Genomic DNA, 15104 nt, shown 5'->3' with positions numbered 1-15104 from the left:
CGGAGGAGCCAGAGGGACGCCTGGACAGGGCTTGGCCTCCCCGGGAAGAGGGGTTGCCTAGCGGAAATCTCCACTTGCCTGCTTTGGGGCCCAGCTGAGGGTCTGTAAGCTTCTGTTTTGTCCTGGCTGCCCGGTCATGGCCGAGCCGGACCTGCTGCCACATGCAGTCACGTTCTGAGCCTCCGGTATCCGCTGCCCACAGGAGCTGCTTCAGCCAAGATAAGCCAACTCCTTGCTAATCACCCCCTGCCAACTTCCGCCACCCTGAGCCCGCAGGCTGCCTGGGCCATGGGCTGGGCTTTCCCCGTAGCCCGACGGCGCTCCCCTGGCCTCTCTCATTTCTGAATTTGTCTTTTCCTTTCTGCCCTCATTTTTGCCCTTCTTGGTTTCAAACTTGAACAGACAGATTTTGTTCCTGCGAGTGGACACTCACCATCCTCTCCTGGTCATCTGCATTCTTATTGTGTGGTCCTCAGGCTGGAAGGCTTTCGTAATCACTCTGGGTTTTTCCACGCTCAGCCCTCTCTGCCGTGACTGCGTCTGACCACTGGTTCAGGATCCCGCAGGCAGTTCAGGGGACACCTGGGGGAGCTTCTGGGCTCTTAAAATAGCATCAGCTTCCTCCGTGCTTTTAAACCTACTTTGACCTCATATGGTTGTACCTGGTATGTTCATCCTGAGCTGATATGAATTAATTTATTTGGTGTAAAGTAGGCCCTTTTAAAATCAAATGGTCTGTAGGAGGCATCAGGTTTGGGGGGGGGGGAATCCACAATGAAAATGAAACCTTGTAGGGAGCTTAGAGTAGCTTCTTTTAAGTGTTTTATTTTAACTTATTTTTATTTTTTAAATTAACTTTAATTTTATTTTTAAAATATATTTTGAATTTTTAGCAAGTCAACCAGGGAGGAAGAATGAGGGCATCTTGTTTCTTGGGTTCCTAAGTTCTTTTTTTCTTTTTAAATTTATTTATTTATTTATTTTTGGCTGTGTTGGGTCTTCGTTGCTGCGCGCGGGCTTTCTCTAGTTGTGGTGAGCGGGGGCTACTGTTCGTTGCGGTGCGCGGGCTTCTCATTGTGGTGGTTTCTCTTGTTGGGGAGCATGGGCTCTAGCCACGTGGGCTTCAGTAGTTGTGGCACGCAGGCTTCAGTAGTTGTGGCTCGCGGGCTCTAGAGCGCAGGCTCAGTAGTTGTGGCGCGTGGGCTTAGTTGCTCTGCGGCATGTGGGATCTTCCTGGGCCAGGGCTTGAACCTGTGTCCCCTGCGTTGGCAGGAGGACTCTCAACCTCTGAGCCACCAGGGAAGCCCCCTACTAAGTTCTTTTTGAGGTTCAGAGTTCATGTGGTCCTGTGCTTAAGGAAAAACACCCTTAAAAAAAATCACATTTAATTATAAAAGTAATGCAATTTCTACTGTCAAATCCAGGAAATTGTAAAGAAGAATGATTAATAACAGTCAGAATATTTCTTCACCTAGATGTAATTTGTCAGCATTCTGGTGTATGTTTTCATCTACACCTATGCTTGTCTAACAAAATTGAGATCTTACTATTTCTTTCTGTTTCCCCTAACATTATACTGAAAGTATTTAAGCATTTTCCCATGGCATCAAACCAATCTTGAAAACATCACATGGATGGGTCATAGATTGTCGAACCATTCCCATTTTGGGGACTATATTTGCAGGTTTGCACTGTTACAAATAATACATCTTTGTAGTTAAATCTTTGACCTCGTTTGTGATTACTGCCTTGAGAGAAAATTCTGGAAGTTATTGGATCAAAGGATATACATACTTTTGCATTTCTCTACATGGACAAATTGCTTTCTGGGAAAACTTGTTCTGGAGTAGACATTCCACCGGCAGAGAATGAGTGTCTGTTTTCTCTTCAGTGTTTAGTCTTTATAATCATTGATAATTTAAGTGAAAAGGGGTACCTCGCTGGTATCTTCATTTAAATTTGATTACTAGTGAGGTTGAACACTTTCCCTATGTTTTTGGCCACTTTTATTTCTTTCATTAGTTTGTTCATGTCCTTTGGCAGTTATTCTGTGAGGTGGTAGCATTTTTCTTGTAGATTTGGAAGAGCTCTTGTAATGTTAGTAACTCTTTGTCATAATTGCAGGTATTTTTCTCCACCAGGTTGCTTATTAGTTTTGTTGATTATATGTATGAGTGTGTGCGCTTATATGTACACAGGTTTTTAATTTTCATATAGATGGATCTATATATATTTTTTGTTTTATGCTTATTACAAGTATTCAAAGTTTTCTTCTAAATCTGGGAGACAACTTTTAATTTAACTCATTAATCCATTTGAAGCTTATTTTGGTGAAAAGTATGAGTAATAATCTGTATCTTTTTCCAAAAGATCCCTTTCCCCAGCTCTGTCTATTGAAATACTGTTCTTTCCTTAATGACATGTAAGGCCATCTTTATCATGTACTATATTCTCGTATGTTCCCGTCCTTTTTCTGGGCTATCTGTCATTTTCCATTATCAGATGCTGTTGGAATTAAAGTAACTTTGAGCCCTCCTCATTGTCCTTTTCCAAAGATCCTTTTATACAAAGTTAAAAGTCACTTTGTCTAGGTGGAGAAAGAAATACTCTCTCTGGGAATCAATTCAGCGAAAAGACATTTGGGGCTTCAATGCCAAAGAATCAGTCGCACAAGTTAGGGATGCATTTCCCAAAATAAGACTTTGCATAGTTGTGAAAATTTAAACAGGCATCTTGCCAAGTATCCTATGTACCAGCTGAAGGATCCACAGGGCAGTGAGTTGTAACAAAAAGGGCTGTTTTTGTGTTCCCAGACTCCTGCCGTGAAAGAACATATACTATTTTCAAACCAGCTGCATCCTTCTGGTTTTTAGATTCTGCCACTTCCTGGCTTATGTGTTTATTAGGACCACAGCTTCATGTTGTTTGCAAATGATGTACATTCCAGTGCTGTTGGGTTTGTCTGCCCTTTCATATCTCGGTGGGAACCACTGACCCTAGAGTGGGATACCCAGGTATTTTCCCAACTGTGAGATGACCAGTAGTTCTCTAATCCTGGGTTCCATAGAAATTCCTCAGGGGTTTTACAGACTGTGAGCAATAAAGATTTTAATCAGCAGAGAGAGTGTTTCATTGCTTATTTTATGTATTTGGGTTCTCTGTAAGATTTTGTTTTGTCCATCACTGATATGTTCAACAAGCCCTGACCTAGATATTCTAAGGTCTCTTGGAGTTCTGAAGTCATGTAATTCTGTAGTTCCTCATGCTGTCAGCTCACCCAGAGGTAGCCCCGGGTGTCCAATTCTGTGTGCTTGTTAATAGAGAAGAAAGGAAACCTGGAGAATACTCTAGCCCACCAATTTCAGACTGAATGTCGATTCAGGGATTGGCCCATTGTTTTCTCCCATTTTTTCTTTTGTCCCCTGGCTGCCTGGTGGCTTCAGAATGTGCTCCCCCTTATCTTCAGGTGTGGGGTTCCTCCATCACTTACCTTTGTTCCACCAGGAGTAGTTCATGATCTCGAGCTGTATGCTTTCTGTCCCAGGCAGGGAACGTGGTGACGGGAGAGATGGTGGAAGAGCTTATTCTTTCAGGAGCAGATATAATCAAAGTGGGCGTTGGACCAGGTAAGACTTGCTGGGAACACAACATGGGGTGTGGGGGGGGGGCAGAATTGGGATCTGGGGCTTGGAGGGACCGGAGATGCCCAGAAGGTACCCCATGAATGATCCATCCACAAGTTTAAAGCACATTTCTTTTGGAAGTATCATTGAGCTTCTGATCAGAAGAGGCTCCTGAATAGAAATATCATTGAGCTGCTTTCTGATGCCTCTGGGGAAGTCCTAAATGAACTTGAATGTGATTCGAATGAGCTCTTGGTTTCAGAACATTAACGTGGAAGAAAAGAATGAGGTCTCATGAATGATTCCATTCACCTTGAAGAGGAAGGTGAAGGGTGGAGAATCCATGGGGACAAGTTTATGTGAATGTTTGAGGGACCCCAAACATTGCAAATAGGCATGCAGCTGTGAGGTCACAGTCGAACTTGACCTGTGGCTTAGGCAGTTCTCAGCTTTGGCTCCTCGCCTGGTACATATGCATCTCAGATTTTGCAGCATCCTGCCGGGCCTTCTCTCCCAGGATCGCCATTGGCATTTTGAACTGAGGAACGAGGAGGAACCTTTCTGTCCTATACTGGGCGGTTCCATTTTCTCTTGGGGCCACTTGATGCTGGCCTTCCCCTTTGGCCAGACAGGAGCGTGAGCTTCTGTGTTTTTAATGTCTTCATTGTCACATTTTAAAATTCCTCCTTGCACATCCTTTATTAACCAAACACTAAAATTGAAGAGAAGGAAAGAAGGAGATACACCTTTTTTTTTTTTAATTATTAGCACCTTTAATTATTATTTATTTATTTATTTATTTTTGGCTGTGTTGGGTCTTCGCTTCTGTGCGAGGGCTTTCTCTAGTTGCGGCAAGCGGGGGCCACTCTTCATCGCGGTGCGCGGGCCTCTCACTATCGCGGCCTCTCTTGTTGCGGAGCACAGGCTCCAGACGTGCAGGCTCAGTAGTTGTGGCTCACGGGCCCAGTTGCTCCGCGGCATGTGGGATCCTCCCAGACCAGGGCTCGAACCCGTGTCCCCTGCATTGGCAGGCAGATTCTCAACCACTGCGCCACCAGGGAAGCGCCACATTTTTTTTTTTTAAAGAAACCCATATTTTATGTATTTAGTTTTGGCCGCGCTGTGCGGCATGCAGGATCTTAGTTCCCTGACCAGGGATTGAAGCCATGCCCCCTGGAGTGGAAGTGTGGAGCCCTAACCATTGGACTGCCAGGGAAGTCCGGAGATACACATTTTCATTTGGAAATAAAAAATAGCAAAGATTTTTTATAGATATCGTCCACCCAGAAGACACTACCAAAAAAGGAAGCAAATAATAAACCAATATGAGAAGAGTCTTTGGGAGAGCACTGCCGGGATGCAGAAGATGTCGTCGTGTTGTGACCTGGCACCGTTGTCAGCCTTGAGGAGCTAGGGTGGACATGAGGAGACTCTTGGGGAAGGGGAGCCCTGTTCGCTTGTGAAAGGCCCCGAGCTTTTAACACACAGGGAGGTTTTCAAGATTGGGCTTTTAATATTGCCACTCACCTAAGCCAATTTGTAACCTTCTGAGCAAGAGGAAAGGCCACTTTGGTCTTTACTGGCTGTCTGTCATTATTGAAAAGTCAGAGAGGATAAAGCCCAGTTCTTGCTTACAGGGCACTCTGCCCCCTTAGAATGGGCTGTAATAGATTAGGCTTGTAATAGGGTCGAATAGGCTGATAATAGACCGGGAAGGCTCTTTTCCCCCAAAGCAGAGCACGCACCAGTCACCTATTTAATCAAGTGTATTGAGTGTCTCCTAGCTGCCATCGTGCTGGGTGGGTGCTGTACAGGATGTGAGGTGTGTAAGTGGTCTTCTCTGCCCTCAGAGCAGTTCCTGATGTAATCTGGAGCATTCAGCCGCCCTCGTTTCCTTCCCAAACGTCCTCTATATATACAGTCTCTTTCCCCCGAAGATTTATTGTCCTTCCACTGTCGCTGTGTGCCTCCCAGGCTGCCTGTTTAGAACAGGCGTGACTGAAAGGAGTAAGAGGCTTTCTTTGAGCCTGATGTATTGGAGCCACTTCTGTAAATTTATTGGAGATGATGTTTACATTTCACGAATTCTTCAGCATAAAAACACTGGGTACTGTCTAGATGACAGCGTTAGGAAAGGTTCATTATGGAACAACTCCTGGGACTTGGGAAAAAGCATTAAAAATGCACCCCTCGCCCCACCCCATGCTCTGGGCTGGTACCCAGTTTCTCCTTGCAACCTGGGGCTTAATCAAGACCACTCCCACGCCTTGTCCCTCAGCTGTCCAGAGCTCCAGGCCGCTGCAGCTGAGCCCCTGCCCTCCGTTGAGGATCTGGCAGATGAGTGGGAAAGGAGAAAAGCGAATTCTGAACCAGAACCAGAGGTTATACAGCTCCAGTTGTGCCTCGCACAGTGTGTGCCTGGGACAGGGGTGCCTTGGTCAGGAGAGAAGGTCATTGGCCCCAGGGTAGTGAGTGGCCCGTGTTGTGAGGATGGCCAGGAAGAGGCGGTTCTGCCCCGCAGCTGGATGCTGGAGAAGGGGGCTCCCCAGTCCTGGTTGCCCTGCTGGAGCCAGGCCTCAGGGTGTGGCCGTGGTTCTCTAGTCCTGTCCCTAAAGACACCCCTCCTCCCCCTGGGAGAGGTCTGTGGGAAGCTGAGAAGCCACTGGTGGTGGTGGGGAGCCTCGCCCGAGGGTCTGGTGGGAGGGAGGAGTTCACGCCCAGCTTTTACACAGGCCCCAGGGCGCCCCATAGGCAACACCAGCAGACCTGCAGGAGGGACTGAGTGAGTGAGCGGTGAAGCGGTAGAGACAGAGATGTGGGTGACTCATTCATTCTTGAGTTCACGCGTTCTTTCTGTGACTATTTATAGTGCCCTTATTATGTTCAGGGCTGTGTTCTCAGCGCTGGATTGACCACACTGAATATCCACGGAGTTTACTTACCCTCCAGCAGAGAAAACAGATCCTCGGTTCTTAGCAAATAATGATTTAAATGCTGTTTTTGAAATGAGGGCTGTGATGAACAACTTCCCTGCGGCAGTGACATTTAAGATGAAGCCTGAAAGATGAGAAAGGGTTGGCTGGACCAGGGGGTTGGTGCAGAGGGGGGCGCTCCACAGAGAGAACAGCGTGTACGGAGAATCCCCGAGGTGGGAGGAACTGAAAGGGCGGCGTGGCTGGAGCCTGCTGAGTAGGGGCGGGAGGACAGAAGGGGCAGAGCAGGGGAGACGGTCCGGAGCTTGATCCAGGTGGTCTCGGAGTGGGTGCTCGCCTGCTGGGAGGGAGGGGGAGGCTTGAGCAAGGGGACCTGTGCTGGAGAGGCCCGTGCTCTTGGCGTGACTCGGAGTGGACCTCCCTGGGCTAATACTCTGCAGGCAGTCAGCCAGGACTGGAGTTGACTGTGGGGAGGGCAGAGGTCTAGGGGATGACAGCATCGAGGTGGCTGGTGTGAGTTCTGCAGTGGAAGCTGACCTCCGAGTCCTGGCGGGACCGGGTGGGAGACGGACCACGAGAGGGTGAGGACCAGGAGGCTGGGGCGTGGAGAGGACGGAGCCGAGGCAGAGGGAGGCTGCAGGAATGCCCTGAGCGCCGGCTCCCTTTTCTCAGGCGCTTACTGCAGGCTGGGCAATTTTCATCCCTCTTGTCATTTAATCTCCCTCACAGCCCTATGAGGTCAGGGCTTTTATTTTCATTTTACAAGCGAGGCACCGAGGCTTAGAGAAGTTAGTAATTTGACAAAGGTTCAAGGTCAAGGAGGCTCAAGGTCATGGGAGGCATCTGCAGGTCCCTTGTGGTTGCGTGGAAAGTGAAGGAAGGTGGGAAAGAATGGAGTGTAAGGATGGAGGGTCAGTAAGTGGGAGCTGATGTCACAGAAGAGAGTGACAGTGACAGGGTGTAGGGTGGAGTGTCCTGGGCATTAGCAGATGACGGTGATGAGGCCCTGAAGGGATCCGAGGCCAGATGGTGGCCACCTCCATTGAGCTGTGGGGCAGCCCCATGGCCCCCCCTCCCGCCACTGTGGAAAGTTCACCCCCAGGAAATTGGGGCAGGGCTGTGTGACGGTGATGGAGGCTCGTTTTGTGTCCCGTTCTGCTCATTCATAACCATCTCTCTTTGGGGTCCCCCTCTTCCTCCATCCAGGCTCTGTGTGCACCACCCGCACCAAGACGGGAGTGGGCTACCCCCAGCTGAGTGCTGTGATCGAGTGCGCGGACTCGGCCCACGGCCTGAAGGGGTACATCATCTCGGTAAGTGTCCAAGTGGGGCTGGCGGAGGGGTCTGGGGGCATCTGAGGAAGGCCCCTGCTCCCTGGCTGCCCTTCACCTTGTTGGCATCCTGTGGGCTCGGCAGTGAGCCAGGCACACGGACACAGCATTTGGTGACAGTCGACCCTACTCCCTATGGATTCAGCTCGAGGTGGTGGGTAGCATGACGGGGGGATACGTGGGGAGCTTTGAGAAAATGAGAGGGCCACGTGTTAGCTTGCTAGGGCTGCCGTCACAAAGTTCCCCAGACTGGGTGGCTCAAACGAGAGAAATATATTGTCTCACAGTCCTGGAGGCCAGAAGTCCAAGATTAAGGCGTCAGCAGGCCACGAAGCCTCCAGGGAAGGCTCTGTTCCAGGCCTCCCAAGCTTCTGGGGGTTCCTTGGCTTATGGTACCAGAGCTCCAATTTTTACGTGGCGTCCTCCCTGTGTGCGTGTTTGCCTTTGTGTCCAAATTTCTCCTTTTTATAAGAACATCCGTCATTTTGGATTAGAGGCCCGTTCTACTCCAGGGTGACCTCATTTTCGCTAATCACATCTGCAGTGGTGTCAGATGCTGTCACCACCGGTTACCATAGTGAGAGCACATTCAGTAGGATGTTGGGGGCAGAAGTTAGATTTTTGTGGGTGGAGAAATGTATGGGAAGGAGGTGAGCAGAAAGCAGAGTCAGTGATCAGGAAGGTTCTGGAAGTCAGCACCTCAGTCCTCAGCCACTAACTGTCAAGGATTGAATGAATGTCACGTTAATCCTCAATTTATCTATCATTCTACTCCACCTTTATCGACATGACCATCATTCACATAGTTACCACGTCTCTCCCCTTCTAGATGAGATGCTCAGAGTAGGACAGAACATGTCAGACATAACTGGATGGACTTGGACAGAGCTATGGCTTCCACTTATGTGGGTGATACATACATACATATATATTATATATAAGTAAATTATGTATATTTAATATATATATTGAAATTCTGAAGTAGTGGTGTGTTTTTAGTGGTGCTGTAACAATGAACTCACATTGAATATAGTAAATTAAATCTTCAGACCTTTTCACTTGTCCAGTTGCTAAGCCAAGCTCCCACATTAAATAATTGACAGGTTATTTTGAAAAAAATCCAGATGTAGTAAATTACATACCCTGGTGGAATGATCTCTTGTTGATTTTGGCTCAGCATTTCAGCTGGTGAGATTTGATTTCTGGACCTGCTTTGAGGGTATAATAATACTCTTTAAAAATCCCTATGTGCACACCATCTCATTTGAGTTTTACTATGGCATTTGAGCCCTGCAGCCATTGCTTCCCTGCACGTGACTTGTTACAACCAAAACGAAGATCTAGTTCTTTGACTCATGGTCCAGCGCACACTTCCTGTGCTCTTTCTAGTTCTTCATCCAGACTTTCCTTCCATCCATCCATCCATCCATCCATCCATCCATCCATCCATTCAGTCAGCACATATTCATTGAGCGTCTACTGTGTGCTAGAAGCCGGAATAAATGACCGAAGATTTATTGGATGCTGACAGAGCATCTAAGACCTTCCACTTAATATCTTTTCCTTTTAGCTTTTGCTCCAGTGAACAAATTAAGACCCATTTATTGAACAACTCCTGTGTAAAAGGCTGACATAGAGCCATCATCCTACCTTTACGGAGTGTGGTGATTGAACTCACTGGAGTCACCAAACAGCACTGTCCTCCAATATGGTTCTCAAATGCTCACCGTAGCCTCGTCTTGGGCTGGCTGCATGACATTCACCAGGGAGACACTTCACCATAGACATTCCTGGACCCCATCCTGTTGAATTAGACTCTTCATAGTTTGCCCTCCAGAGCACCATATGTAATTAGTTATAAGTCTCCATTCACCATCAAGAGTCTTAATAACAATTTAGACCTTATATATCTTCTTTGAGTGGCCACCATTTCTAAATCCGTGAAGGTCAAATTAATGAAGTTTTAGTATGAGCTTATTCTGAGATCCCATACTTGTGTCTTTCTAGAAATTTCACAGTTGCTTAGTTTATAGGACCATTTGGGGAGTAGGGGTGGAGGCTCTGCTTGCACCACAAGTGACTCTGAAAATCAACTTGGGACCTCCTTACCCACCATCATTTTATAGCTTATGTCAGCAGTTCTCTAAGTGTGTGCCCAGACCTGGAGTATCAGTATCAACTGAGAACTTGTTAGAAGTTCTTGGGCCCCGTCTCAGACCTACTGAATCAAACTCTGAAGGTGAGGCCCAGGAACCTTTTAACAAGCCCTCTAGGTAATTCAGATCTGCTCCCAAATTTGAGAACCACTGGCTTCTAGAGTCGAGGGTCGGTACACACAGGTCGGGTCCGTGTGCCAGAGCCAGAGCTGTCTGCTGGCACCCAGGGAACAGCTTCTGAATTTCTCAGTTAGGAGCAGTGACAGCCCAGGCTGGTGATACCAGTGCTCCAAGGTTCTTATTTTTGCATTGATGGCCAGAGCTTTCCTAGATGGGGTTAGAAGTTCAATCTGTACTGCAGACCCCGTGAAGTTCACAGACTTATATAGGTTCTGCACCCTCGACTTCAGCTCATTCCTTCTGACCAGCAGCTGAGTGTCTTGGGGTTCAAAGCAGCTGTTTTTCTCACTGTCTCTTTGTCTAACGGAGTTTCACAAGCAGGTTTCTCCCACTTGCCAAGAGTCCTAAACCCACTGGAAACCCATCAACTGTTTGGATCCTGCCACTTTGTCCAGTTTCCTTCCAGCTGTCTCATTTTACACTTTCGTTGCTGAATTAGCATGTCTGTGCTACTGAAGTTCAGAAGGAAGCAACAGCAGGGGGTCGGTTACACCCGAGCGGCTGGACTTGAACTAGGTTTCTATTTATTGTGGTTCACATGGGCTTCTGAGAGGCAGAAGACTGAGAAATCCAGGACACCTCCTGGGTAAGTGAAGATTAAGGTGTGACCAGTTCATTTTGTCTTGTCATCTGCTAGGGACATGACCCAAAGGAGAGCATTTTAAAGGTGGAAACAGCATTAGAGGAAGTAATGGCTGACATGTATTGAGCATCTACTGTCTTTTGGGCACGGTACACCTATAATCTCTAATCCTTGGAACAGACTAGGTATTAGGTAGCTGTTCTCTTCATTGGACAGGTGTATTAGGGTTCTCTAGAGAAGCAGAACCAATAGGGTGTGTGTGTGCGTGTGTGTAGATATAGATTTATTATAAGGAGTTGGTTCATGTGATGATGGGGCTGAGAAGTCTCAAGATCTGCAGGGTGGGTTGGCAAGCTGGAGACCTAGGAGAGCCGATGGTGTGATTCCAGTCTGAGTCTGAAGGCCTGGGAACCAGAGAGAGCCAGTGTTTCCGTTGGAGTCAGCGTCCAGGGTCCCAGTTCTAAGGCAGTCAGTCAGGAAGAATTCTCTCACTTGGGGAAATCTCAGCCTTTTTTTTTTTTTTTTTTTTTTTAATTAATTAATTTATTTATTTATGGCTGTGTTGGGTCTTCGTTTCTGTGCAAGGGCTTTCTCCAGTTGTGGCAAGTGGGGGCCACTCTTCATCGCGGTGCGCGGGCCTCTCACTATCGCGGCCTCTCTTGTTGTGGAGCACAGGCTCCAGACGCGCAGGCTCAGTAGTTGTGGCTCACGGGCCTAGTTGCTCCGCGGCATGTGGGATCTTCCCAGACCAGGGCTCGAACCCGTGTCCCCTGCATTGGCAGGCAGATTCTCAACCACTGTGCCACCAGGGAAGCCCATCAGCCTTTTTATTCTATTCAATTCTTCAAGTGATTAGGTGAGGCCCACCCACATTAGGGAGGACAATCTGCTTTACTCAGTCTACTGATTCATGTGTTACTCTCATCCCTAAAACACCCTCACAGAAACACCCAGGACAATTTTTTGACCAAATGTCACTCCATGGCCCCGTTGATGCCTAAAATTAACTGTCACACCCAGTGAGGAGACTGGAAGCTTTGAGACCTTAAGTAACTTGTTCAGAATCACATTGCTGGTGGGGGGCAGAGCCAGCTCTCAAACTGAGGTCTGTTCATCTCCTGTGTTCCACTCCTTCCCTTGACCGCCCTCATTTAGAAAGTGTGGAGACTCAGAGGGTGAAGGGCTAGCTGAAGTCACCAAGAATGCAGGGTTGGCCCAGCATCCCGGGTCTCCTCCTTTCCCATCACACTGCTTTGGGGGACTTCAGCTTAACCTGTGCTTATAGCTCATCTTTTCCCCACAGGGTCCCCAAGAATGTCTTCAAGTGAAGGGATCAGAGTCAGGACCCAGTAAACCCTGAGGAAGGGGAGGGATTGGATCAACCAGATGAGTTCATCGTCCACTGATACCCAGAATGGCTTGGACTTTGTAGTGCTTCACAGGACCTAAAAAAAGGTCCTGTGATGAGGTTGGCTGGGATCACTATTGTCTCTTTACTCAAGGCCAAAATTTTAACCAGTGCATTTGATAAAGACCTAGAGAGCATGCTTCTCTAGTTTGAGGAGGGAATGATAGAGGTCAAGCTGATTCAGAGTTACCCCGGACCCCCTCCTTGTCTACACCCAGTCAGTAGGGCTCTCATCCACTCACTGACCCTCTGCAAAGAAGGAAAGATTGATTGGCAAATTTCTTATTTTGTTGATTTAATGTAGTTGTTTAGGAAACGGTTAGACCATTATTTGGAAAGACCTAAACAAAGTCATTCAAATAATTTATTTTGAGGCTTGAAGAATTCCCCAACCAAAAAGGTTTAGCCTAGAAAAACTTAGAAATACAAAGATAAAGGAAATAAAGATTACTAGAAATGCCATCTTTTTCAAAAAATTTATTTTACTATAGTTGATTTACAATGTTGTGTTAATTTCTGCTGTATAGCAATGTGATTCAGTTATACATATATGTATTCTTTTTCATATTCTTTTCTATTATGGTTTATCACAGGATGTTGAATATAGTTTCCTGTGCTGTACAGTAGGACCTTGTTGTTTATCCATTTATACATAATAGTTTGCATCTGCTAATTAATCCCAAACTCCCAGGCCATTCCCCCTTCAACCCCCTCCTTCTTGGCAACCGTAAGTCTGTTCTCTGTATCTTTGAGTCTATTTCATAGATAAGTTCATTTGTGTCATATTTTAGGTTCCACATATAAGTGATATCATATGGTATTTGTCTTTCTCTTTCTGACTTACTTCACTTAGTATGATAATCTCTAGGTCCATCCATGTTGCTGAGAATGGCATTATTTCATTCTTTTTTATGGCTGAGTAGTATTCCATTGTGTATGTATACCACATCTTTTTTATCCATTCATGTGTCGACGGACATTTAGGTTGTTTCCATGTCTTGGCTATTGTGAATAGTGCTGCTGTGAACATAGGGGTGCATGTATCTTTTCGAATTAGAGTTTTGTCTGCATATATGCCCAGGAGTGGAATTTCTGGATCATATGGTAACTATTTTTAGTTTTTAAAGGAACTGCCATAGTGTTTTCTCTCGTGGCTGCACCAATTTACATTCCCACCAGCAGTGTAGGAGGGTTCCCTTTCCTCCACACCCTCTCCAGCATTCGTTATTTGTAGACTTTTTGATGGTGGCCATTCTGACCTGTGTGAGGTGATACCTCAGTGTAGTTTTTATTTGGATTCCTCTGATAATTAGCAATGATGAGGATCTTTTCATGTGCCTGTTGGCCATCTGTATGTCTTCTTTGGAGAAATGTTTATTTAGGTCTTTTGCCCATTTTTTTGATTGGGTTGTTTGTTTTTTTTGTTATGGAGTTGTATGAGCTGTTTGTATATTTTGAAAATTAAGCCCTTGTTGGTTGCATCATTTGCAAATATCCTTTCCCAGTCCGTAGGTTGTCTTTTTGTTTTGTTTATGGTTTCCTTTGCTGTGCAAAAGCTTGTAAGTTTGATTAGGTCCCATTTCTTTATTTTTGCTTCTATAGAAATGCCATCTTAAGATAACCACTGCTAATGTTTTTATATGTATGCTGCTAGACATTTTTAGAGTTTACTCTTAAGTAGGGTTCTAGTCTCGTTCTTCCATTATTATAGCTGTGTGACCTTGGGCAAGTCACTCAACCTTTCTGAGTCTCCCTCTTTGTCTTTCCCCACCTATAAAGTATCAGCTTCAGGTTCTTGTGGTGTTTGAATAGAAAAATGAAGTTAGTAACAATCCCTTGTTCATAGCTGGTGCTTGATTCCAATTCCCTCTGCCCACTGCATGCTGACTTTTCACTGCCCCTTCTTTTAGGGCTGGGCAAGTATTTTTAAGAAGAGGTCATGCTGACAGTTCACAGATCGAATTGCCACTCATGTCATGTGATGCCTTTTACTAAAATATGTTAACACTCTTGGAAAACAAGTAACCGTTGGAATATTTGCATGTTGTTTTTTTACAAACTCCGTGCAGCTATGCATGTTCATGTATGGAAGTAAACGTGTCTCAGATTGCAGAGGTTTCCCCATACTGCTCTGCCTCCTGAGAACATGAAAGGATGCTTTAACCACTTCTGGAAATTACCTATAAATGGTAGTAGGGAGCAGACTCCTTTGCCGGAAAGCGTTATGTGACGTTGGGTTGCACGGGGTTAAATTGCAGTCCCGCTTGTTTGCTCTGCATTAGCTGTTTCCTAAATCCCACCACAGCACAATGAACAGACAAGGCCCTGTGTATGGCTTCCTCTCTGCGGCACATTACAAAGTCCTATTAACTGTGGACATCTTGGCCCATCCTGGGAGGAGAAGACCTCATTTTCTTGGGGTCCCAAGAGCACAGACTTTCTGAGTCAGCCCTCATCACTGACCACATGAGTGTGGCATTTTCAGAAGCCAGCACGAGCCACCCTAGCAGTCACGAGCTAATCACTCACTAGTGAGTGAGCAAAAGACTTAAGGACACACTTTTGTGCGTGTGTGTGCACGTGAGTACACTTTTTTAAAAGTCAGATCATGTTAGGGACCTTTTTATTGGGAGCATGAGTTTATTTAATCTTTTGAGGTTACAAGTTTGAAACCCTATTGTGGAGAACTGGTTTTGATAAAAAGATAAAGCACTTTAAAAATAATGGGAGGTCAAGTGGAGGGCATAGAGGGGTTGCACCTTTGAAAGAGAAAGTAAATATGCTGGAGATTTGAAGCAGCAACAGGATACACAGAGCCTTGACTGTCTTCACATGAAGGGCCTTGGCCAGATACCTTATATGGAGAGACTGCCTCTGAAATAATTGCTCA

General features: G+C 46.2%; 1 protein-coding gene across 1 annotated transcript in view; it reads left to right on the top strand.

Moving 5' to 3' along the window:
* Window positions 1-15104, top strand: part of GMPR (guanosine monophosphate reductase) — a 42996-nt gene that overhangs the window by 18173 nt on the left and 9719 nt on the right. The window contains exons 5-6 of the mRNA XM_007197171.2: window positions 3545-3626; window positions 7763-7869. Coding sequence (XP_007197233.1) covers window positions 3545-3626; window positions 7763-7869 — 189 coding nt within the window. The remainder of the gene's footprint in view (window positions 1-3544; window positions 3627-7762; window positions 7870-15104) is intronic.

Source organism: Balaenoptera acutorostrata, chromosome 10 (assembly GCF_949987535.1).
Source record: "Balaenoptera acutorostrata chromosome 10, mBalAcu1.1, whole genome shotgun sequence".
NCBI lineage: Eukaryota > Metazoa > Chordata > Mammalia > Artiodactyla > Balaenopteridae > Balaenoptera > Balaenoptera acutorostrata.
Note: the sequence above shows the minus strand (reverse complement) of the source record. Positions and strands in the feature narration are given on the sequence as shown.